We start from the raw sequence: 26,608 nt of genomic DNA, 5'->3' as shown, positions 1-26,608 counted from the left end.
TTGATCAACCATAAATGCCCTATAGGTTGTATACTCCACTGAGTAGTCATAAAAAATATCCTAACAAGTCTTAGCTGCAAATGCCAAGATATTCAAACAACTGAAAACATTTCAGGTTTTCTTCTGTAGAACATTCTCTCCAAACACTTTCAGGTTATCCAGTGTTTGCTTCTATTGGCCATTAACTCAATAGTGGTCTTCATGTATACATCCCGATCAAGCTTGATCTTACTTGTTGCATACTGTATTGACTGCTCCAGCCCTTTGGTATTTAGAAAGTCTTGCTTAGCTTGATATTTCCCTTGTATCTTTAATCAAGTTCAGGTTCTTTCTTTGTACCACTCCATTCTAACACGGAGTTCCTAGTGCTGAATATGTCTCAGAATATTCTTGATGTTACAGATATCAATTAGAAATGCTTCTTAAATTCACTCCCATTATCTGACCACAAGATTATTTCTTTTACAATTGCTTCTAGCTTGATCTTCTTTGATATGATCAATCACCATTTGTGATGTCTTGTCTTTAGAATGCACAAACAACAACTTTTTTTAATAAGAGTAATCAGCCACCATCACTAAGGTATATCTTTACTTTGATGTGATGTTGTCTTTGAATCCTCTTTCTAACATGCATCGCATATTTCATCCTCTGAATTCCATATGAGGCAGTCCTCTCACTAAATCCTTTCTACAAAAGAGTTCCTTGTGTTGATGTTCAAGAGTGAGAGCTTCTAATGCCACGGGTAAACTTTTATCAGATGAAGCTTTACAGTAGAAAGCATTGACTTCACCTTTCTTGAGATTCCAGTCTAGCCATAAGCATATCCTTTTCTTACTCTAACAAGAGCAAGCATCTCAACCTTCCTGCTTCAGATGAGACACTAATCCTTCGCTGAATTGACATTTTATCCTTTGATGCAGAACTGTCTGATAAGAGGATTTGTGTATTGATTCTTCAGCAAGAAAGATGCTTCAAATATTATCAGTGATACCAATGATTAGTTGTTATCAGTGATATCAATTATTGAATCCATGATGATATCCCTTTTCTGTATAGTTTGTCCCGTAATGAAAACCTTTGTTATCATCTCCAAAGATTATTGACGGAATAGCTTTTGCCAATCACATTTGATTATGAGGCTCTTTTTTTGATCATATGCCTTGAGTATGAATTACCAAGAATGCATATGAATCAATTGACCTGTTATGTCCTGCACTCACAAATGGATTAACAGTTCTTGGTACCCAACTTATCAGTTTGGGTCCAGATGGATTAGAGATATTATTATAAACATAGATAACAACAGCTACAACCTTATCATTCTAATTCTTATCTTTGACTGATCATTTTCTCCATTTTAATACCCTTGACAAAGTTGTCCCTAGGCTAGGGAAAAATGGTTCCAACCTTACATAGGAAGGACTAGCAGTCTTTGCCCTATTGTAATCCTAAACATGTTTTATCTACAATTAATGCAAGTACTAAGAGATACATTCATGGTATAAAAATAAGCAAGCATTGTATTAGGAATACATGACATTCATTCAGCAACATTACCTATAAGAATTAAGCAAGACAGTCATGATCTGGAACAAACAGAATTAACAAATAAATCACTAATTCTATCTAGTCCAATCTCGTTGAAGAATCTCATCTAGCTATCTCAATCTAGTTATAAACTAATACATCTTAACAAACAATTCGGATCAAATGAATAAATCACAATGTAATAGGATACAGGAGATAAGCATAAACAAAGGTCTTAAGTGCTGGAAAACATGTATCTCATTAAAGCAATTAATCATGTTCAACAAATATTCAAACACATATTTACGATCATCTAATGTAACATGCACAGGTTAAACATCAATCCTAGTTAACAAAATAATAATCTAGTGTACTAGTTCAGCATTATCTAAGTGTGATGTTATCATTCTTGTGCGAGTGTTAAGCATTTAAAAACTAAGATCTTAATCATGCATTGAATATTGAAAACAAAATATTGCAGTGGTTCAAGAATTTGAAACCTGAGATATGTGAGTTGGACCATCTTCAGAGATTTCTATGAAAGCAAGATATTCATTATTCTCGTCATCTGATCCATCTTAACGTTTTCCCGTGCACTATAAGTTTTGACTGGCTGCTTCCCTAAGAAAACATTCCACATTTGTCTCAACTCATCAACTGAGTCCCTACTCATCCTTGTTTGTCAAGCTTCTTGTTCTGTTATAGCAAAACTCCTGATAGTTAATGACACATATATCTTGTCATAACAGTAGCTATCAAATCTTGTTTATGTCCCAATCTTAGTCTTGTAATCACCTCTTAAACTGAATCTGTAAGAATCTTTGCCTCGGAATAGATAGGCTTGATCCTTGGATATAGCATAAGTGCTCCTTGTGAATCTGATTCGACTAAACTTCCTTGACATGTGAAATACTGCCTTGACGTCCAGTCCCTCAAGTATTTCTACCTGAGCTTCCTCTGATTCAACTATCAGTATCTCTTACATTATGTTCAGAGGTTCCAACTTTGCTGCATGTAACTGAGATGTTTGTTTGTCCCCACTATTCTCTCTGACCTCAACAATTCCTTCTTGTATGATATCATTGATTCCCAGATAAATATAACATTGGTACAAACCACTGTGTGACTGTATTATCTGGAATCATTGAGTTGTTTTTAAAATCTTTGAGAAAAACGGTACCCGTAGAAATTTCATACATTTCCTGCGTCCGAAAACCCAGTGGTATCCTATGGAGTTAGCCTTTGAGGATGTTACACAATTTTCGTCTGTAGGTCTTGAAATCATTTTCATTGGAGTGAGAAAACCATTATCTTCAATTTTCGTATTCGAGAATTTTCCGTCTGAATAACGCATGGTCTTCGTTTTCTTCAAAAGATTAAAATCCACTTTAAAAGCCCGGAGGAATCGTGAGTATATCAATACTTTGAGTACCTTTAATTTAATATTTAAGAGAAATTTAAATTTCCAGAATTTTTAATTTTTTAGAAAATAAATTAATCAAAAATAAATAATTACGAGAAAAGTAATTTTTAAGAATTTTGAATTTTCTTAAAAATTAAATCAAACGTAAATTATTATTTAAGAAAAATTTAAGTTTAAGAATTTTAAATTTTATGGAAAAATAAATAAATCAGAAATAAAAATTTCGGCTAAGTCCAAATTATTTAAAATTCAAAAATCTCAAGTGTTGTTAATTTTTGAAAATTAAAAAATCCAGAAATATAAGAACTTGACTGTTTGGGCTGACACACCGGATCTGATTAGTATATCGATCAACAAGATCGGATACCAATAGTTAGGTCCCGAATTATCGTAGAAGGGGGGGGGTAGAATACGATAATCACTAAATTAAAAAATTATTTCGAATCTTTTGGGATAAATAATTTAGTGCTCGGTTAGTGGTTCCGTGTTCTTGAGATGAATAGTGTTTGGGAATATAAAACGAGGAACACAAGATATTCGGGGAAATATATGTTCATATATAAATCTGTGAGGTATGTTGCTATACTCCGGTAAATAAATTAACCGGCTACAATCCAAGAACAACAATATTCTTGCTTCTACAAAGATCAACAAATTAAATCCAATATAATGATCTAGTTTTTTTATCCAAGGATTTAATTACTGGGTAACGATTATAATGCCCCTATGAATATACAAAAATTAAATGGGGCATTATAACGTTACTCCGGTAAGAAGTATAACGGATTTACAATGTGCCCGGATTTACTCCGGTATGAGACTATAGCCTCTTTCTAAAGCAAAAGTGCGACTCTTTTTTGGCTATACTTGTGTATGTGGACGATCTATTGATCTGTGGTTCGAATATGGCTGATATAACCAATCTCAAGAACATGCTGTCTACACACTTCCATATGAAAGACCTAGGTCCAATAAATTATTTCTTGGGTCTTGAAGTGGACAGTTCTACATCTGGGTTTTTTGTATCGCAAAAGAGGTACACACTTGATCTTCTCACAGAACATGGTCTTCTACATTGTAAACCTGTCTCATTACCTATGGACTCACATATAAAGCTCACCCCAACAATTGGTGATCCTCTGCCCAATCCAACATCCTACCAATGTTTGCTTGGTCAACGGATCTATCTAACGGTGACACGCCCCGATATTGCCTTTACAGTCCATACTCTAAGTCAGTACATGAATGCCCCTACAAATGTCCACCTTCAAGCTGCCAAATGTCTCCTGCGTTACCTTGCAGGCTCCCCTTCTCAGGGTATTCTCCTTGCTTCATCTAGTGCTGCTCAACTCACGGCCTACTGCGATAGCGATTGGGCCAGCTGTCTTACTACTCGAAAGTCCACTACCGGATACTGTATCTTCTTGGGCAACTCTCCCATTTCCTGGAAATCGAAGAAACAGAGTGTGGTGGCTCGTTCCTCAGCCGAAGCGGAATACCGTGCTATGGCAATGACCACCTGCGAAGTTATGTGGTTATCAGCCTTACTCAAAGATTTTGGATTCAAAAATATGCCAACAACACAACTCAAATGCGACAACAAGGCTGCACTAGCAATTGCTGCAAACCCCGTCCAGCACGAGCGCACCAAACACGTGGCATTTGACTGTCACTTTGTGCGTGATCAAATCAATAATGGCCAACTGTAAACTTCTAATGTCTCATCTTCAGAACAAGTCGCAGATCTGCTTACCAAAGTTCTTCCTGTTTAGCAGCATCAGTACCTCATTCACAATTTAGGAGCTTTGACTTCATCATCCTCTCCAGCTTGAAGGGGACTAATGAGGACCATATCATGTGCCCAGCCTGTCACTCTCCATATTGTTATTATTGGTTGTTATTTTATCTTCAGAGTGTTTTTGTCTTCTAGTCTATCACTGCATTCCTATCTCCATATAAGGAGGACTTAACATCTGTTTTAAGACATACAATGAATTTATAACAAGCTAGCCTTAATATTTACTCCCAGTATCATCTGTTTACTCTGTGATGCACACACATATATCTTGAAATCCATGCTTGTTATCAGATTTAAATACAGATTCCTCCAAAACCAAAATTTATGGGAATCAAGTAGACGAAGCTTGTGATGTTGAAGTTTTATCTTTCTCGCCTATTTAATATTCTCTTGAGATACTTTTCCCTATTGACAAACCTTACAGAGAACCGATTTTTCCTGTGAGGTCAATTTAGACTTTGTCTCTGATTTTGATGAAGGCGAGAATATTGATCTAAAAAAATCGCAAGGGATCATTTCTTGCACCGAACTTACATCTGAGATTTTATTAGAAGAAATCATGTGGATGATTAAATACTATAACTTTTCTGGACGGTGGTTTCGATGCCGCTCCCAGATGAGAATGCATTATTTTTCCAGACACGAAAATTCCCATACCCCGCACAGTGCTAATGAACAAACTAGTGGAATTAGGTTTTGGATAGCCTACTTATCCATTTCTTTGGGAAACTGTAGATTATTAATAATGCCCTAATCAAGCTTGTTAATTGTTCAGGTTTATGATGATAAGATCTTTCAACAACAGAATGTAGATAAATCAGAATGGAATAATGCAACAAGACTGATTCAACATTGTTTATCAGATTGCAGCAGAGTCTATCCCGCAAGTTTAGTATTAGGTTGTTAGGGTTTGTGTAAATCTTGTTTATCTGGATATACCTTATCTCAAACAAACCCACTCTATCTTATAAACTAAGTTTGAATCTTTCAAGACTTATCCTTTACTTAGTTTATCTTTTTCAAATAACTAACAGATTAGTTTCAAGTCTCATTCAAATATTTTCAAACAAACTTATTTTCAAATCTGTTAGAACTTTGCATAAGAGACTGTCCCATTCATTGTCTCATTTGTAAAGGGACTGTCCCATTTATTATCTCATTTATAAAGGGACTGTCCCATTTGCATAAGAGACTGTCCCATTTGCCTTGACAGTTAGATTATTATATTTTTATCGAGCCTTCGAATTTCAATTGGTATCAGAGCAGGTGCATTTAATTCTCTTTTTAGTGTTTATTTTGCTAGCGATCCATGGCTCAACCAGTTAGGTATTCAAACAATTATCCACCACTGCTTCATGGTACTGAAAACTACAATGACTAGAAGTTTCGGATGAAAATCTTTCTCCAGCGTGATGCATTCGAATGGGATGTTGTAGAAAATGGTTTTACAACTCCTATGAAAGAAGGGAATCCAAAATCTCTCAAGGATCTTTCTCCTGAAGAAGTGAATGCAATGAACTCCAATGCTAAAGCTATGAACTCACTTCTCAATGGCATGGTAGCTACAGAATTAAGAAAAGTATCAGCATGTACTACTGCCAAGCAGATCTGGGATACGATCAAAGTCAGCCACGAAGGCACGTCTAAGGTACGTGAAGTAAAATTAAGTATGCTCATGAGTGACTATGAAGGTTTCAGGTTGGAAAGAGATGAAAGCGTTCGAGATGCTCAAGGGAGGTTTCTGACATTGATGAACTCTATCTCACTTCTGGAAAGGATCATTCCTCAATCTGAGATCAATAGGAAAATCCTCAGAGCAATGCCAAAGAAGTTTGCTCCAAAGGTTACCATTCTACAGGATTCGACATTACTCTCGACTATGGATACTCTAACACTGTTCAATGAATTGGAAGAATTCGAAAATCAGCTACGCAGATATGATGAAGAAGATGAAGCTCCTCGTAAGAAAACCCTTACACTTAATGCAGATGCAGACGAGTCTCTTGATGATTCTGATGAAGAGATTGCTCTTCTAACAAAGAAGTTTCATAAATTTCTTGCCAAACGGAATGCCTCCAAACGACCTATGAAGTCACGGTTTCCAAAGAAGGACTTCAAATCTAATCCGAGCAAGGAGATTAAAACGGATCAAAGCAAGGATACTTGTTTTGAGTGTGGAAAGAAAGGGCACTTCAAAAAGGACCGTTACAAGCTGAAGAACAAAAAGAAGGCTTTAATTACTTGGAGTGATGATGAATCTGGCGTGGAGATCGATTCAGACGATTGAAGTTGCTCAACTTTGCTTTGCAGGACTCGAGGACAACTCCAGTAACAATGATGAGGTACATAATATAAAGTATAATTCAAATATATCTTCATCTATTTTAAAATTGCAGGTCCAGGTTAAGAAGTTAAAAGAAAAGAATGCTTATTTAAAGCAAGCATTAAGTGAAGTTCTTAGTGAAATGGATGACCCCATGAAGGAAGAAGCCTTGGTTGCAGAGAACAAATCCTTGCTTGAAAGGGTTTCAAAACTTACTGAAGAAAATCAATATCTCAAAAATGAAATTGAGATGAAAGATGTATGTCTTGAAGCCTTGAAGAAAGAGTCAATATTTGTCGATCCAGAAACCGTTAAAAAAGATAGTGCTCCTGATCCACTGGTTCCAGAATTAAAGCAGAAAGTTGAACAGCTTGAAAAGGATTTAGCTAAATGTTTCCATGGAGAAGGAACTTTGAATGCTCTTCTTGGTGAACAAAAATCTTCTCTTGATAAAGGAGGTTTAGGATGTGAATCAATCAAGAAACGTGCATTTCAAGGAGGGTACAAGCGAGCTCCTATGAAATATAAAATGCCTTATGAGAAATGTTGAGATTATGGCAAAGCTGGTCACCCTACATCTGAATCTAGATTATGTGGTATCAAGGGCCAATCCTCTAACTCATCTTATAAATCGTCTGCTAAATATAAATCTGCTAATACTTCTGTTAATATCGTTCAGGTGTGGATTAAGAAATCAGATAGACATTTATATAAGATTTGTGATACTAACCAACCAGGACCCAAGGTTAAGTGGGTACCTAAGAGATAAAGCAATTTTTGCAGGTTTGCTTGAAGGTCCATATTCCACGAAATAAATGGATCATCGATAGTGGTTGTTCACGTCACATGACAGGTGATAAATCTAAGTTTCTATCTCTAGTTGCCAAGGAAGGTGGCTTAGTTACTCTTGGAGATTCAAACACCGTCAGAATTATTGGAAAAGGTACCATTGGTAATGACAGGTTTGCTATTTCTAATGTTCGTTTAGTTGATGGTTTGAAATACAATCTCATTAGTGTAAGTCAACTTACTGATTCTGGTCATAAGGTTAAGTTTGATAAAGATGTATGCTATATCGGTACTAAGACTAACGAGTTTGCTTTAGTTGCCAAAAGAAAAGGGAATATTTTCGTGTTAGATTTTGATGAACAGCAGGAGGAAATTTGTCTTGCTACTGTTCAAGATAAGCTGAATCTTTGGCATTGACGTTTAGGTCATGTTCACATGGATCTTCTTCGGAAGATATCTTCTCATGATCTGGTACGAGGTCTACCAAAGCTGAAGTACAAGAAAACGGAACCTTGTACAGCTTGCCAACTTGGAAAACAGGTGAAAACTTCTTTTACTGCTAAGAATAAAGTATCAACTTTTGTTCCTTTGCAGCTCCTTCATCTAGATCTTTTTGGTCCAGAAAGGCATGTAAGTTTGGGACGTAAGAATTATGCTTTTGTTATAGTTGATGATTATTCTCATTTTACTTGGGTATTATTTTTACGAACAAAGGATGAAGCTTTTGTTGAGTTTAAGGATCTTATTACTAACCTTGAGACTAAGTATTCATATAAGCTCAAGACTATTCGTAGTGACCATGGAGGTGAATTCGAGAAGGATTTCATAACCTTCTGCAAATCGAGAGGAATCACTCATGAATTTTCAGCTCCTCGAACTCCTCAGCAGAACGAAGTAGTAGAACGCAAGAACAGGACTTTACAGGAAACTGCCAGAACTCTACTACATGAGAGTAAGCTTTCAAGAAAATTTTGGGCTGAAGCGGTACACACTTCATGTTATGTTTTAAATAGAGTACTTATTCGTCCTATTTTGCTTAAAACTCCGTATGAATTGCTTAAGAAAAGGACTCCTAACATGAATTATTTTCGAGTATTTGGTTCCAAGTGTTTTATTTTAGATACTCAGAATAATCGAGGCAGGTTCGATGCAAAATCTACGGAAGGAATTTTCTTGGGATATTCTACATCAAGCAAAGATTATCATGTTTATAATTCTGTCAAGAATAAAGTAGAAGAATCCATCAATATTGCTTTCAATGAATCCTCGAGGAATATATCTCAAATTGATGAAGACATTGCGGATCTATAGTCTCATTCCCAAATGAGACAGTCTCATTCTGAAAAGAGTCAGTCTCATTCTGACAAATCAAGCAGTCAAGACTCTCCAGGTCCATCTCAGTCTTCTGATAATTCTTCAGGATCTACTCAAGTTTTAGATGAATCTTCTGGCTCTCCAAAGACTCCCGATAGTGTTTTAAATGTGATTTCTGTTACTCATCCGGATAAATCTTCACAAGCGGAAATGAGGCAGTCTCTTTTGAATGAGACAACTCCTATTCATTTCCAGGAAGATAATTCTAATGAGGAAGAGATGAGTAATATTCAACTTCCTAAATCTTCTAGGACTGTGAAGAACCATCCATCAGATAATCTTTTCACTGATTTAGATTAAGGGGTTTCTACTCGAAGCAGATTTCACAATTTGTGTGCATTCTGTGCTTTTGTTGCTGAGTTCGAACCTAAGAATGCTCAAGAAGCAGTTGCAGATGAACACTGGTCTTTTGCAATGGAGGAGGAATTGAACCAGCTCGAGCGTTGTGATGTTTGGGAACTCGTCCCACCTCCTCAGGATGCCAAGATCATTGGTACTCGTTGGGTTTATAAGAATAAGAAGGATGAAGATGGCAACATCATTCAAAATAAAGCTCATTTGATTGTTCAGGGATACAACCAACATGAAGGAATCGATTACGATGAGACATATGCTCCAGTAGCTCGTTTAGAAGCTATTCGAATCTTAATAGCTTTTGCAGCTCATAAGAAGTTCAAGCTCTACCAGATAGATATCAAAAGCGCATTTCTAAATGGCTATCTTAAGGAAGAAGTCTACGTGAAGCCGCCTCCAGGTTTTATTCATGAGAAGTACCCTAACTATGTTTACATGCTTAAGAAGTCTGTCTATGGATTGAGACAGTCCCCTCGTTGTTGGTACGAGCGTCTCAGTCAGTTTCTTGTGAACAATGGTTTCATTCTTGGTACACTCGATCCAACTCTCTTTATTTTTCATAAACTTAACTTTCTTTTAGTACAAGTTTATGTTGATGATATAGTATTTGGATCTTCTAACGAATCTTTGTGTAAGTGGTTTTCTGATTGCATGCATAAGGAATTCGATATGAGTTTGATGGGTGAATTGCAGTACTTTCTAGGTTTGCAAATTAATCAGTCTAATGCAGGAATATTTATTCACCAAGGCAAGTACATAAAGGATTTACTCAAAAGATTTGCACTTGATCATGTCACACCTAAATCAACTCCGATGAGTACTTCAGTTAAGCTTTCAAAGGATGAACAAGGTACACCCGTAGATGTCACTAAATTTCGAGGTATGATTGGTTCATTGTTATATTTAACTACCTCACGACCTGACATTATGTATAGTGTATGCTTGTGTGCTCGTTTTCAATCTCAACCTAAAGAATCTCATTTGAATGCCGTTAAACATATTTTTAAATATTTGAAAGGTACGAGTGACTTGGGATTATTTTATCCAAGCTCCTCTTCCTTTGACTTAATCAGTTTTTCAGATGTTGACTATGCAGGGTCACAGGTTGATAGAAAAAGCACAAGTGGTGCTTGTGAATTTTTAGGAGATTGTTTAGTTGCATGGCATAACAAAAAGCAAACTTCAGTAGCTCTTTCTACAACTGAAGGAGAGTACATTACAGCTGGAAGTTGCTGTGCTCAAATTTTGTGGATGCAACAAACATTGCAGGATTTTGGTATTTCTTATTCAAATATTCCTATTTATTGTGATAATACTTCTGCCATTAATATCTCTAAAAATCCTGTCATGCATTCTCGTACTAAGCATATTGATGTTCGTCACCAATTTCTACGAGATAATGTTTCTAAAGGTAATATTGAGCTTATTTATATATCTACTGAGAAACAACGTGCAGATATCTTCACTAAGCCCTTAGCTGAAGATAGATTTTGTACAATGCGTCGTGAATTAGGTATGTGTTCTCTCTAATTTATTACTTTTTTTTTGTGTAATTTTATGTGATTGTTGGTTATAGGCTCAATAAGGCCCATTGAACAAAGGCCCAGTAAGCGGTTAAGCTACTGGGCCGAAGGACCTCCAGGCCCGCGTAACGAAGGCCCACGGAAGCCCAGGCCGAGGCCCACTACTCACGGACCGCTGGACAGAACAAGGGTCATAACGCCCTATTTTCACTCCCTCCTTAATGACTTGTAACGGATGAACATTCATGGCAGGATTGGGTATAAAAACCCTTGTGAAGTAAGAAAAAACATACATACATTCTCAACACTCTACTTCTCTTGTATTACTACCCTACTTTTACAGCCAGATTCTGATTCTCACACCGGAGGTGAATCGGGGGTACAAACCCTCGCATTCTCTTCACTTTCAGGTACGGCCGAAGCCATCTTCAATCCAGCCGAAGCATGTTCACGTGACCGAAAGGATCTGGGCATAACATTTGGCATCATCTGTGGGAAATACGAGAGTTACAAGTTGAGAACGAGACTATGACAGAAATAATTCATGAACATTCACCGCCGTCTGGTTTCACCGACAAAGGACAGCCGTCCACCCTAATCGACGAGGACGGGGTTATTACGCTAACCCCTGAAGAACAGGCCTTACTCCTAAAGATTCGGGCAGAAAAGGCCGCGGAGAAGGGTAAGGCCAAAGTTGATCAAGTTGACAAGGAAGTGGAAGCGCGAGCCAAGAAAAGAGAAGCTGATGTGCTCCGGTTGAAGGCCCTGCAACTGCAGAGGGAGGAAATTGAAATGCAAGAGCGAACCCTGAGAGAAGCGATACGGGCCGACGAGACCGGAAAAACGAATAAAGATAGAAGGGAACGTAGGGCGTATGACGAAGAAGATGAGTCTGACTCTGATTCGCATCCCCGAAGGAAGAGGACTAAGCAACCTTACTCTTCTGATTCAGATGAGAAGCCCGATGGATCCCGCCTCAGGCTCAATCACTTAGAGAAGGCCCTGTTCGGTGATAGGAGGCCCGATCGAGAACCTGCCGTAACACAAGAGATTGAGCCATACCGACCCCCTCCGGGAGAGGAGAGACAATTTCCCAAGATGAGCGAGTTTAACGGGAAAGGAGATCCCGAGGACCACTGTGAAAAGTATGAACTCCTGATGGTTGGGATGGGCCACAATGATATCATGCTGTGCAAAATGTTCAAGACTTATCTCAAAGGGTCTGCTTCGATGTTGTACAAATCCCTGAAACCTCGGTCCATCGGGTCTTATGAGCAGTTGAAGGGGAAATTCTTAAAGTACTACTCGCACCTATGCCGAAAGGCGAAGGATACTGAAGCCTTAGTCCATTGTCGGCAGAGAGCGAATGAAAAGCTGGGAGATTATCTTGCTCGGTTCAAGGAAGAAGCGGGGATGGTCACTAATCTGGATAAAATCAAAGCAATGGGCTTTCTAACGGCGGGGCTAGACCCCTATAAAGGTAAAAAGCTTCGCTCATCTGTTTACGATTTTCCCCCAAAATTCCTAAATGATATATATGTAAGAGGTGAGAATATTCGCCGAAAGATGGAAAGTATTGGGGGGTATAAAGACTCAAGAAGGGACGACCGATCAAAGCGAGCCGACAAATATGAGGGCTCAAGATTAGGATCTGACCGGAGGGATAGCAGAAAGGAAGGAAGGAAAGAAACAGATCGTGGGGCCGAATGACGTCGAGATAGAGATTCGGTCGTATTCACTCCTTTGAATGCGCCAATCTCCAAAATTCTCCGTGAAATAAAGGGCAAGCCAGGGTTTGTTCGCCCCGCCAAGATGAAGGTCCCGAACCACAAGAAAAACCCCGATAAGTACTGCGACTATCACAGGGATAAGGGGCATAACACTGATGAATGCTATCACCTCAAGAAGCTCATTGAGCGCATGATCAAAGACGGTGAGCTTAATCAGTTCGTCCGAGATCTGAGAGATAGATTGGGGCCGAAGGAGAGCCCAGAGGAGGAAGTAGAGGTCGGTGAACCAGAGCGAAGGGACAGGATAAGGGGTGAAGTAAAAACTATATCTGGGGGAAGCATCCTGGATAAGGATAGCAAGACAGCAAAGAAGAAGTATGCCCAACAGGTGTACAATCTGTATCAATTCGGACAGGCGCAGCCCCACATGCCCATGACCTTCAGCACTGAAGATTACGAGGATGTCATTCGCCCGCACGAGGACCCTCTAATCATCAATCCCATTATCGGGCAGAACAAGATATGGAAAGTGATGGTGGATACAGGCAGCTCGGCCAATATACTGTTCCACAAAACCTACTGTAAGATGAACTTGGCGGGAGAGCAACTAGAGCCCTGTAACGAGGCTCCCCTTTATGCCATCGGAGGACATCCTATTCAGTTCGAAGAAACAATAACTCTTTCGGTCCTCCTGGGCAAGTTGCCATATACCGTCGAGAAGCTGGTGAAGTTCTATGTGGTTCGAATTGAAAGCCCGTACAATGCAATATTTGGCAGGCCCTTATTATCAACCTTCGAAGCAGTGGAGTCTATACCCCACCTCAAACTCAAGTTCCCCACTAATAAAGGGGTAGGAGAAATGAGGGGCGGCCAGAAAACCGCCCGAATCATAATGCTCGAAGATCTTGAGAAGGATCAGGAGTATGAAGGGCCAGATGGAACCGGGCCGATCTCTCAAGCCCAACTGCCGAACCTGCAGCAGAAACCGAAGAAGCGGAATTGTATGCGGGCCACTCGAGAAAGATGGTTCGAATTGGAAAAAACATGGGGGCGGATCTGAAGGCAAAGGTAATAGCTGCCATCCGGCAATACCACGATGTGTTCGCCTGGGGGCCCGAAGATATGCCCGGATTGGATCCCAAGACGACAACACACTGCTTGAATGTGCATCCTGAGGCCAAGCCGGTAAAGCAGAAGAAGAGGATATTTGCAGTCGAACGACAGAAGGTAATAGAAGCCGAAGTGGAAAACTGTTAAAAGCCAAATTTATCGAGGAGATCGAGTATCCTGACTGGCTAGCCAATGTGGTGGTCGTGAAGAAGTCGAATGGGAAATGGAGGATGTGCGTGGATTACACGGATCTCAATAAGGCGTGTCCGAAGGATCACTACCCTTTGCCTAACATTGACCAACTAATAGACACAACAGCAGGATATGAGGTACTTAGTTTTTTGGACGCTTTTTCTAGTTATTGTAATAACCCCAATTTTTGAGAAATTTTGAAACCCTTATGAATAGTGTTTTTGCTGAACGAGAAAACTTTTCATGCCACGCTATGTAGGGGTTCTGTTATGGATATTCTGGGATATTATTAGTACTCTATGAAGTATATAAGTGTATGTAAAGATCGTCAGAATCCAATTCCGAACACTTTGATTTTTCTCGAAAATCCACAAGATACGGAGAGAATTGAGTATAAGGTAACAGGATAAAAAGGATTGAAATTAAAGGATTATAGGAGAGGATCATAAAAGGAATATAATATATTGAGAAAGGTTAAGGGGACCTAAGTAATAAGATCCCGGGTATGATCTCTCAAACGATAAACGAGAACGAAAGATAAGCGAACCGTAAAACAAATAAGTGACCAAGAGACAAGCTTGTACAAGAAGCCAGGGATTGTGACATCATCAAACCACAAGGTGTGGACAAGTGGGAGCATTATGACATGTGCAAGGTGACACAAGCATGACATAGAAGGGAAGGAAGTGTGGTTGAATTATAACCACACAAAATCAAGGTTAATTAAGTCATTAACCAAAAACAACACAAAAATCAACCAACCAAGCAAATCATTTCATTTTCATCAAACAAAACACAAAAATCTCTTTCTTCCCAAGCTAGCTCTCGGCCCATTTCTTAAAATTTGAAGATCCAAGCTCCACCACTTACAGTTAAACCTCTTTAAAGTAATACCCTTGGGACCGGGAAAAAATATTACTTTACCGAATTTATTACTTTATCGATATAATAATATTTTATTACTTTATCGATAAAGTAATATTTTATTACTTTACCGAATTTTTATGTTTACGTGGTACAGTATAATATATAATGTACGTATAAAAACTAGAATTAATCACATGCAATGTATTTGATCTAAAATTACTTTTATTATGATTACTTATATCCAAAAATTAGATGCATGCATATTAAAATTGCACCGAATCAGTACATAAAGGTAACATGTGTTGTGTACGTTGTATTGAAACTCAACCATCTAATATTTATTGTAATTCTTAAATAAAAATACATGAAGAGACACCATAATATTAATGATAAGACTTTGTGATTAACTATATAAAATGATAGAATGGTACACTACAGACACATACAATATCAACTTTGTTTTACAGTATACACCAATGTCTTCGCATCATCTAAAAGGAGTGAAAAAATCATATAATTATTCGAGCATTTAAAGTTCACTATCGGCGTCGTCTATATTCTAGCATGTTGCAAAGTCTTGAAGTTAATGCAACAAATCCTGAAAAAGTTAATATCTTGAATGCTATTAGTTTTGCTAACATGGCTTGGAATATTGATGTGAAAACAACCACAATTGCAAATTGTTTTCGGCATTGCAAGATTCGTTCAGAAGAAAATGATGAACAAGAACTTGGAGAAATAAATGAAGGTGTCGAAGGATTAAATGAAGTTATCTCTAATTTACGATATAGGAATGTGATGGATGTCGAGCATCTCTTAAACTATCCAAACGAGAATGATGCGGTTATGGAATCACCTACGGATGAAGAAATCATTGAGTCGGTAATGAGCACTGATGAAGGGACTGATCCTGAACCCGACGATAGCAATGTCATCCCAAGCGTGTCATCAAAGGAAGCATTTCAAGCACTCACCACTTTGAACAATTACTTGTTACAACACGAGCAAAACATACCAGGAGTTATTTTTGCTTTACATAAAGTCAAGGACGAGATTAATTTTGGCTTTGGTGGAAAGAAGAAACAAGCTACAATAGATTCATATTTTAATAAGAATTAAATTTTGTAATCATATACATTATACAGTATATATATATATAATTATGGAATTATTACTTTACATATTACTTGGGCCCTTAATGACTTTCAAATTTTTTATTATCTTATGCTTTTAGCGAGAATATTACTTTACAACATTGGCCCAAGTTGGGACCGATGAAAATTATTACTTAAGCGAGGTTATTACTTTATCGGATATTACTTAATCGAGGTTTAACTGTACTATTTAGCAAGGTAATTATCTAAGCTTCCCCATGGATAGTTACATACTTCCTATAAGTTTAAGCTTCTAATTCCAAGCCAATCTTTTTCTATAAATCAAGGAAGAAGATGGTGAATAGTAACCTTCAAGAAATAACTTTAGTTTTCTTGAATTTTTATGAAAGATTAAGGTTATACAAGCAAGGATCAAGGTTCTTTAGGCATTCAAAGCTCTTGGGTTGTGTTAAAAAGCTTCAAGGAAGGTATAATCTCTTAACCAAGCTTTGTTATTGAATGTTAAGAGCATAATATGAGTATTTTAGTTCATGAGAGGCTTGATGGTTGTGTATGTAGAGATTAGTGAGTTTTGGGATGTTGTTGGATTGGTAAATATTGTTGTTTTGATTAAAAGAACTTAAGTATGATTAAAGTTAAGCTTAGGCATAAGTATGAATGATTAAATTGAATTGGTTGGGGTTGTTATGATGTGATGAGGATGGATATTGGTTGTATGATTGAATTGGGGTTGATTTGTGGTTGGTATTGAATGGTTTAAAAATTTGGGAAATCGCGTAAACATAGCCGTCGTAACGTCCGATTTTCTGTAGACTGTTTTTGTGCATAACATTAGGACCCGAGAACCCCCTGCTAGATTATGACCACTGCCATGTCTAGATAGCTCATGTTACGAGCTTCGTTTTAATATGTAGTTCGTTCGATTCCGATGCACGGTTTAGGAGAAACGACCGTTTCAAGTAACGGCGTTTCACGAACGAAACTTTTCCCCTCGCCTTACTTTGAAACATAGGTTAAAGACCAAAAAGGGTTAATTAATGTATGAAACATTTATGGTAAATGTGTTAGGCAGTTGGTAAGACACTCGCGAAGGAATCGCTTTAAAACTCGTAAAGGTTAAATTATTAAAAATGGTGGAGCCGAGGGTACCCGAGTGACTTAAGCGAATCAGTGAGCGCAAAACGAGCGTTAGAGTCTAAGTTAGTTAAAGTATAGATTTACAAGTGACTTTGGTTTAATTCCAACTTACTTGTTGCTTATAGGTTACCAGACTCGTCCCGAGCCATTCGTAACCCCCAGTCGCTCAGGCAAGTTTTCTACCCGATATACTGTTGTTGTGATGTAAATATATGTATATGCATTATCTTGTGATAGTGCATGATTGTTATTAGCAAATTTTGCGATATATTGGAGCATGCTGATATGGTATATATGCATGTCTGTTTCGTAATCTGGTTATCTATCTGTTGATTTCAATGCTTATAGTTGCATAATACCTATGCTAGAAATAAGCAAGTAGTTGCGTATACCCTTAGTATAGGGGATAAAAGGTGAACATATTTCTAAACCGGGAGTCGATGTTCCCGAGTATATTATATATATATATTTATATATTTCTATATATATGGATATAGTTTTTAAAACTATGGATCGAATAAGGTTTATTCGATACCTTTATTTTACTTAATTGAATATTAATTTGAGTATTCATTCGAGGGCTTAAGACTCAGTTTATTTTATTATTTGAATATTATTTGAATATTCATTCGAGGGCTTATGACTCAGTTTATTTTATTATTTGAATATTCATTTGAGGGCTTATGACTCAGTTTATATTATTATTGAATATTACTTGGATATTCATTTGAGGATGTATGACTCCTTTATTTTATGAATATTATTTATATTATTCATTCGAGGTATTATGACTCCGCTTATTACTTAATAATATTCTTTATTGTATTAAAGAATAAGGTGTCGATAATCAAACTTATTTTTGATTATTCAAATATAGATATTACTTTCGTATAAGTATATCTTTGATTATTTGTTATTCATTCAAGTATAAGTTTTCCAACTTCTACCTCAATTATTCTTATGGGAATATTATTTAAATAATAATATTCAGATATTTCTTTCATATCAGGACTGATTTAGTTTAATAAATCAGTATTACTCCAAACATTCTTAAAAATGTTTTCGAGTCTTCAAAATGATTTTTAAAAGTTAGAGCGGATCCCAAAACTTATTTTTATATTTAAGATCTTCCTTTCAAAGGGGATTTAAATATTCGCTCAAAACCTGGGGAATCCGGCTCAGTGGTGTATTTTATATTCGCAACGAGGTTGCTGTTTTGGTAAATGAATTGATTACTTACCCAACGTTCGGGAAGTAAGTCCATCTATTGAGTCGGCATTAGCAACATGGGCTCAGTGGACGTCCATGATAGTGTAAGTGGCTCAGTGGGAGTCCATCAAATGCATAAGTGGCTGAGTGGCAGTCCAGCATAGGTCCTAATGCGGCCAGGGTGATGACCAGTGGGGAATTCGTCCATCTACTAGTAGAAAAGGTTACTAATGGGTATCTTTGCCTGATCAGCAAGATATCTGGTTTATGCCAAAATTCTTTTCCTTTCCAAAATTCATTGGATGTTTCAAACTTTGTTCATACTTTACATAACAGAGGTTCCAGGAAATGTTTTAGAGATATATATATGTGGATATATATATATCGGGACTAAATAAAGTATCTCGTAACTTTATTTCATTCAATAATATTTCAAAGATTGAATCTATTCAAATCTTGTCTTGTAGTCTCATCTATGTGATGAACTTTTGAAACTGATTATAACTTGAACGGTGGTAGTTCAAGTAGTATTGGGAAAGATATAAGTATATTGGGGTATTTGGTAACCTCATCTTTTAAACTTATATCTAATTAATAATTGTCTTATGAATGACAAAGATTTTCAGAAAAACGTTGAGACAAGGTTAGATATATGAGATCACCTTGCAACGATATTTTTTTATATACAGTTATACACTGGGACTTTGTGTATATTATGCATGGAAGAGGACTTCCAATATTTTGAAAAGTATATCTGTATATATACTGAATATTTTGCGACTTCATCGCATTAAGATATCAAACTTGGTTCATTTCTTTTGACCAAGACTTTCATGAGTATTATGAGTAGGCTCATATATTGTTAATCATTATACATATTATTTTGGTGGGCTTGCTGCTCACCCTTGCTTTCTTCTTTCATCACACAACAACAGATAGAAAAGATGAACAGAACCAAACTCCCGATTCGCAAGCGATTAGGAGACGTTCCGCAGATTTCTAGAAGCATCGATGCCGCCGTAGCTGAGGTAGGAACTACCAATAGGCTAGGCTTTCAACTTTTGATGGACCAGATTTATTTATATTTATGAATTGTAATAATGGCAAAGAAATGTAAATTTATTCAGAAAAACCTTTTAAGGTGTATTGGCAGATAATTGTGGAATAAAATGACTTGTGGTTATTTTTGGATGTTCATCTCTGAGACTATAACGTGTGGTGTGTGTGTTTATAGTGGGGTCACAGTACAAAGTAGTTGAGTAATTATTAAGATTGGGTGTTATTAAGGGAAATGGAACTCGTGACGACCCGGATCCCCGACCCCGGATCTGGGGGTGTTACAGAAATGGTATCAGAGCTAAGCGTTATAAACCTCAGAGATGATGGGACGTTAAGATAATAAGTTCACTAAGATAATAAGGACTCTTGCCAAGTTCATAGTCGGGCTACCTAACGTAGCACTGACAGATAAAACCCTTACGGGAACCCTTATAAGTATCGTGATAGTAACGTAGTCCGTTCTCGTATAGGGCAGCGGAGCACCGAACCTTGAGGTTCAGGAGCATCAACATGAGGATGTTTTATTACAAGTTGGAGATCAAATTGTGAATCCGATGGAGTACCCTAATGAGGGACCGGATGAGGTTCAGATAGAGGATGTAGCGGTTGAGGATGTTGTCCTAGAAGGGATAGTTGTTGAGGAGGATCCCATAGAGGATCCTGACAAGATTGGATAAAGGACCACTGATGAATTGATGACCATGGTTAGGTCGACTACCAGAGGTAGGATTGGCCGGTCACTACCGGAGGTTCGTTCAAGTTTGTAAAGATAGTAGCCCCTTTAACGCGGCTTACTCATAAGACTGAGAAGTTCGAATAGACAGAGAAATGCGAGAACAGCTTTTAAAAATTGAAGCAAAGGTTGGTGACGACCCCTATGATGGCGTTGCCGGATGGAAAAAGGAGATTTTGTGATTTGTAAGTGACGCTTCGTATAAGGAATTAGGGTGCTTCTTAGCACAGCAAGATAATCGCGTCTGCGTCAAGACAATTAAGGTAATATGAAATTCGATATCCCCGCCCATGAGCTTAGGCTCGTGGCAATAGTTTTACCCTAAAGATTGGAGGCACTACTTGTATGGAGAGAAGTGCGAGAATTACCTAAGCCATAAGTGCTCTAGTACATTCTTACGTAGAAAGAGCTCAACATACGCCAGAGGAGGCGGTTAGAGCTAATCAAGAATTATGATTGGGAGATTCTTTATCATTCGGGGAAAGCCAATGTGGTGGCTGATGCCTTTAGTAAAAAGGAGAGACTCAAGATGATAATGTCTTTGGGAGAGTTTATAAGAGATTTTGAGAAAATGGAAATAGTAGTGAAGGTAACCGGAGCCGGTACCGAAAAGCTGTTTGAGATAGCAATACAGCCCGAATTATTGGAAAAGACCATATTGTGCCAGAAAAAGTTATGAATGAAGGCAGAGAGCCAACAAATAGATAAGAGGTTAATACCGAGAAAGATGAGAAGGGAATAATGAGGTATTCCTACAGAATTTGGGTTCCAAATGTTCAAGAGCTTAAAGATGAGATCTTAGATGAAAGCTAGTTTGAGGAATAAGATTTAGAGCAAACCCTGAACGTGATAGTCAGGGAGGTCGCCATCAAGATAAAAGGAACCCATGACATAATGGAGTGGAAAATGAGGATTTTAAATTAAAAGATGACCCCAATTATGGGGAGTAGGATGAAACATTTCATACTAAGGAAACAGAAAGTCGAGTAAGGAAAGGAGACCCGAGACGGTACTCCTATACGACAATTCATGGACCTGTCTAAAAAGAACTTAGACTATTATCCCCAATCACCACCCTGAGGAGACAGTACAGTGAGAAATTCTTTCAGGACCTTTAAGTCTCTAAGCTCTCAGAGTTCCAAGGAACAGGTTGACCTAGTCGAGGCAAGAGCCTGGCTAAAGGAAATAGAGGAATCATTTGAGATTCTGAATGATTGACGAACCACAAAAGACTGTTTTTGTCACTTACCCTCCTAAGAGAGAGACCACCCGCTGGTGAAAGACCAAGAAAGGCACGGAGCCAGAGGTTAGAATAAACTGATTTAAGTTCAGTCAATTGTTTTCGGGAAAGTAATTCCCAAAGATAAGGAGATAGTGTAAAAGCTTTGGAGCTAGAACGAAAGTGGATGCGTATGATGAATTATGAATCTAAGTTGTAAAAGTTATCAAGATTCGTTCTGAGGACACGAATCCAGAATGACGGGATGTTTGGAATCAATACTTATGTTGTGTTAGTTCATGAAATAATGATAAGAGAAAGGAAAATAAAAAGAAACTGAAGTGGAAAGGAATATAAAGGCAATAGAGTTTGAGGTATGATAAGGGAGTTGGGTATGAGGAAACCCTAAAGACTCGTAGCAATAGACATAGAAAAGTATGTAATCGTCAGGATGAGGGTGATTTACCATGAGTTAAAGTTGATGGTTGAAGGCATACGAGTTATGTACATTTTATCCCCTTTAAGTTGGGAGGATTCAAGGAAACCTTTAGATAGTTCGAAGGATAAATAATAAGACGCGGATAGACTAAGGAGACAAGAAAGTAAGAAAGTAGGAAAATTGGATGAAGGAAGTGACCTTCAATAATGTGAAATGTAAGACCGGTGGCTCGATACTCAGAAAGGGAGACGCCGGGTATGAGAGGTATCCCAACATTGAGATGACTGTTGAGATAAACAACAAAAGTAAATAAGGAATTATTAAGAAGAAGTTCACGTTGAACATGACCAATATCTTCCAGAACATCCATGTTATCATTACCAAATCAGGAAAGAAAAGCGGATGACCATTGTTATCTTCTAGAGGCCATATGGATTGACCTCAATTTGAATAAGGATGCTATTATGAAGTTAGGTATAGACTATCGAGGTGGGAATGATGAATAAGATAATCTATCAAGGATATATGACTTGATTTATCCATGGAAGGATGCAGGTACCTTTTAAAGGTGGAATTAAGGATAGAACATTGGTAACTTAAAATGAATCCTAGGGGACTGCATAAAGGTTGGCATGTCACCCTTAATAGGGATAGTATGAGTTTTGACAGTATGATTGGGAAAGGGTTAAGGTAACAACAACCTTTAAGAATCAGTGGAGAAATTTTTCAGAAGAATATAGACAATGGTTCTAGTATTAGTAAATGGTATTGTGATATGCCCTGTATCTAGGGAATACAGGAGGAACGATTGAAGGATAACCTTAGAGGTTTTACAAGGAAAAAGGTAATATTCAAAATTCTCAAGAATAGAAATGTTGATAACGGAAATATGACGTAATTATAATGTTGCCAAGTAAGGCACGTGCTAAACCACGAGAAAGTATGGATCGAACCAGTAATGGTCGAAATTGTTCAGGGCAATTAGGACTTAAAATAAAAGATGTTCTAATTATGATTGAGCGTCAGTCATGACAGTGATTAACCTCTAAAGACTGAGGCAATAACTTATGGAAAAATGGTGATTTTTTTTTTACTCATCAGATTTTAAGGAAAACATCTTCACATAAGCTGTGATTGAAATAAGGTAGAAAATATATTTGGAGGTGGTTAAAATGACATTGACTGTAAGGAAATTTTACTATCAGGAAAGGCTAAAGAGGTGGCCGACACTTTAAAGGTAAGAGAATAATTATAGGCGCTTGTGCCAAAAGAATACAGTGATGATGGTTAAAACTGTGAAGGTTATATTATGGTTTGGAAGATTGACATTCCTCCTGATGACTGTGCAATACCCAACCGTAATAGTAGTTGGTAAAGGTTTAATTCGTGTAATCGCCATGAACGGGCTATCTATCTTATAAGGTCCTATCTTGAGATAAGCCAGAACCATGTTTCAAAAAGGACTAGATGAACCCTTGAGTTAATTCTTCTATTTAGGGCGTATGATTAAGAATGGTATTAACCTGCTATCGTTGCTTCGATTGAAACTCTTCTGCACTTTTATTTGCTTCATGTCATGTATGTATGTCAGGATCAGGAGTGTTCTTCATGAATCAGGAGTGGTGATTATGTTACCTCCTTAGAATGATTTGATACGACATGGATAGACTCCGTATGGTTAGCTATTAAGACTTCATGGAAAATGAATGACTACAGTAGGTCAGTGGTGGACCATAGTAAGGCAGCAATGATTCTGTGAGTAATGAGCTGATTACAACCGTGAGAGTTGTATTGGAATGGGTGTTGAGATTGAGTACCACTAATCGGGTCGTGGTAGTGTATAAGTTATCATTGATAGACTAATTAAGTAGAGTATCTACCTAGTGAATAATTATTCTTTCTTATCAATAGAGAGTCGTATTATTATACGAGGAAGGTTGCGGTGCAAGCATAGAATTCTAGTAACGATGATGTATAGAATGAGATCCCAGATTCGATTTTCGATGTCGAGGGAGTTTCAAAGGTGATTATGTATAAGCTCAAGGAAGAGTGTGGGTCCATAGAATGATGGACGGGATAGCGAAAATATTTAGGCACGTGAAATGCGATGCTATAATACTTGATGTTGATATAAATACATATATGTTTTGTTCTTCTATGACAAACCTCTATAGTTCAGAGGTAGATTCCAAGCCAGATATTTTATGGCAATAAAATTTTTTTTATGAATATACAATTCTCTTCAATTCATTCTTTTCTCTTCTTTTCATTTCATGTAAGCTGAGAAGAACAACCCTTCCAGAAGGGGAGGTATTGCCGAATGACTATCTATCTGTGTGATAGAAGCCGAGTAGGATACCAGCTATTGTTTAATTGCTTGTCAAGTACTAAAGGTTGGCCACCTTCTGTACTAACTATGCGATATAACAAGTGTTCATGATCATAGTGATCTCTCAACAAATTCCTTTACTTCTATATGATTGATCAAATTTTGGAAAATAGAAACAACTGAAAAAGGAGTAATAAAGTGGTGGTAGTATGCGGAATGGGAACACATTCGTGATACTAAGGTTGACGTGGTTATTAAAAGGTTATAGAACGCTAACGAGCAAAAGTATAACCAGTATAATATTATGAACGGAAGGTAGTAGAGATTACGAACTGGAAAAGAATGGGTATTGAGAAGCAGAAGCTCTAATGCTAAAAGCAATAACGAGAGTCTGTGCAATAGACTTGAAAGAATTTGGAATGATCACTTAATTCGGATTGAGTTATCTTACGACAATAGATCATATGTCATTATCGAGATGTCGCCTTATGAGATCCTTGAGGGAAGACAATGTCGATCTCCCTTATGTTAGGATGAAGTTGTAGAGCGCAAGATGCTCGGACCCGCAGTAGTCCAAAGGACCAAGGATATGATAGATCTAATCAGAGGACGGCTGGTAGTAGCCCAAGATGGACATGATAAGTATGTTGATTTGACACGAAAGGATAAAGAGTATAAAATAGGGGACCTAGTAATGTTATAGGTATCCCTTGGAAAGGATTGATGAGGTTCGGAAAGAAAGGAAAGCTAAGTCTACAATTTGTTGGACCCTTGGATATATTAAGACGTTTGGGAAGTTAGCTTATGAGCTAGCCCTAACCCCGAACATGTAGCAGGTCGTAACGTGTTTCACGTATCAATGTTAAGGGAGTGTAATTCAGATGCCAGATAAATAGAGGCATATGAGCGCATAGATATGCAACCCGATGTAACCTATATGGAGCAACCAGGAAGGGTTATAGAGTGAAAAGGAACAAGTGCTTAGGAGAAGGATTATCAAACTAGGCAGAGTTTGGTGGTAGAACCACAATGTGGGAAAATTGACTCGAGAGTTAGAAAGTGTAATGCTAAGAAAGTATCCCCATTTGTTTCTATCTGATTCCGGGACGGAATCCTTTTAAGGAGGGGAGACTGTAATAACCCCAATTTTTGAGAAATTTTGAAACCCTTATGAATAGTGTTTTTGCTGAACGAGAAAACTTTTCATGCCACGCTATGTAGGGGTTCTGTTATGGATATTCTGGGATATTATTAGTACTCTATGAAGTATATAAGTGTATGTAAAGATCGTCAGAATCCAATTCCGAACACTTTGATTTTTCTCGAAAATCCACAAGATACGGAGAGAATTGAGTATAAGGTAACAGGATAAAAAGGATTGAAATTAAAGGATTATAGGAGAGGATCATAAAAGGAATATAATATATTGAGAAAGGTTAAGGGAACCTAAGTAATAAGATCCCGGGTATGATCCCTCAAACGATAAACGAGAACGAAAGATAAGCGAACCGTAAAACAAATAAGTGACCAAGAGACAAGCTTGTATAAGAAGCCAGGGATTGTGACATCATCAAACCACAAGGTGTGGACAAGTGGGAGCATTATGACATGTGCAAGGTGACACAAGCATGACATAGAAGGGAAGGAAGTGTGGTTGAATTATAACCACACAAAATCAAGGTTAATTAAGTCATTAACCAAAAACAACACAAAAATCAACCAACCAAGCAAATCATTTCATTTTCATCAAACAAAACACAAAAATCTCTTTCTTCCCAAGCTAGCTCTCGGCCCATTTCTTAAAATTTGAAGATCCAAGCTCCACCACTTACTATTTAGCAAGGTAATTATCTAAGCTTCCCCATGGATAGTTACATACTTCCTATAAGTTTAAGCTTCTAATTCCAAGCCAATCTTTTTCTATAAATCAAGGAAGAAGATGGTGAATAGTAACCTTCAAGAAATAACTTTAGTTTTCTTGAATTTTTATGAAAGATTAAGGTTATACAAGCAAGGATCAAGGTTCTTTAGGCATTCAAAGCTCTTGGGTTGTGTTAAAAAGCTTCAAGAAAGGTATAATCTCTTAACCAAGCTTTGTTATTGAATGTTAAGAGCATAATATGAGTATTTTAGTTCATGAGAGGCTTGATGGTTGTGTATGTAGAGATTAGTGAGTTTTGGGATGTTGTTGGATTGGTAAATATTGTTGTTTTGATTAAAAGAACTTAAGTATGATTAAAGTTAAGCTTAGGCATAAGTATGAATGATTAAATTGAATTGGTTGGGGTTGTTATGATGTGATGAGGATGGATATTGGTTGTATGATTGAATTGGGGTTGATTTGTGGTTGGTATT

At 37.4% G+C, this 26,608-nt stretch overlaps 2 protein-coding genes across 2 annotated transcripts; both read left to right on the top strand.

Moving 5' to 3' along the window:
* Positions 1 to 12,926: 12,926 nt before the first annotated feature.
* On the top strand, positions 12,927 to 13,904 carry LOC141660710 (uncharacterized). The gene has a single exon (XM_074467699.1). It carries the CDS (start codon positions 12,927 to 12,929, stop codon positions 13,902 to 13,904), a length of 978 nt encoding a protein of 325 aa, XP_074323800.1.
* A 1,673-nt stretch (positions 13,905 to 15,577) lies between these two features.
* On the top strand, positions 15,578 to 16,132 carry LOC141660709 (uncharacterized). Its single transcript, XM_074467698.1, has one exon. It carries the CDS (start codon positions 15,578 to 15,580, stop codon positions 16,130 to 16,132), a length of 555 nt encoding a protein of 184 aa, XP_074323799.1.
* The last annotated feature ends 10,476 nt before the right edge of the window (positions 16,133 to 26,608 follow it).

Source organism: Apium graveolens, chromosome 5, assembly GCF_009905375.1.
Source record: "Apium graveolens cultivar Ventura chromosome 5, ASM990537v1, whole genome shotgun sequence".
Lineage (NCBI taxonomy): Eukaryota > Viridiplantae > Streptophyta > Magnoliopsida > Apiales > Apiaceae > Apium > Apium graveolens.
The sequence above is the reverse complement of the archived record's forward strand: the minus strand, read 5'-3'. Positions and strand labels throughout refer to the sequence as shown.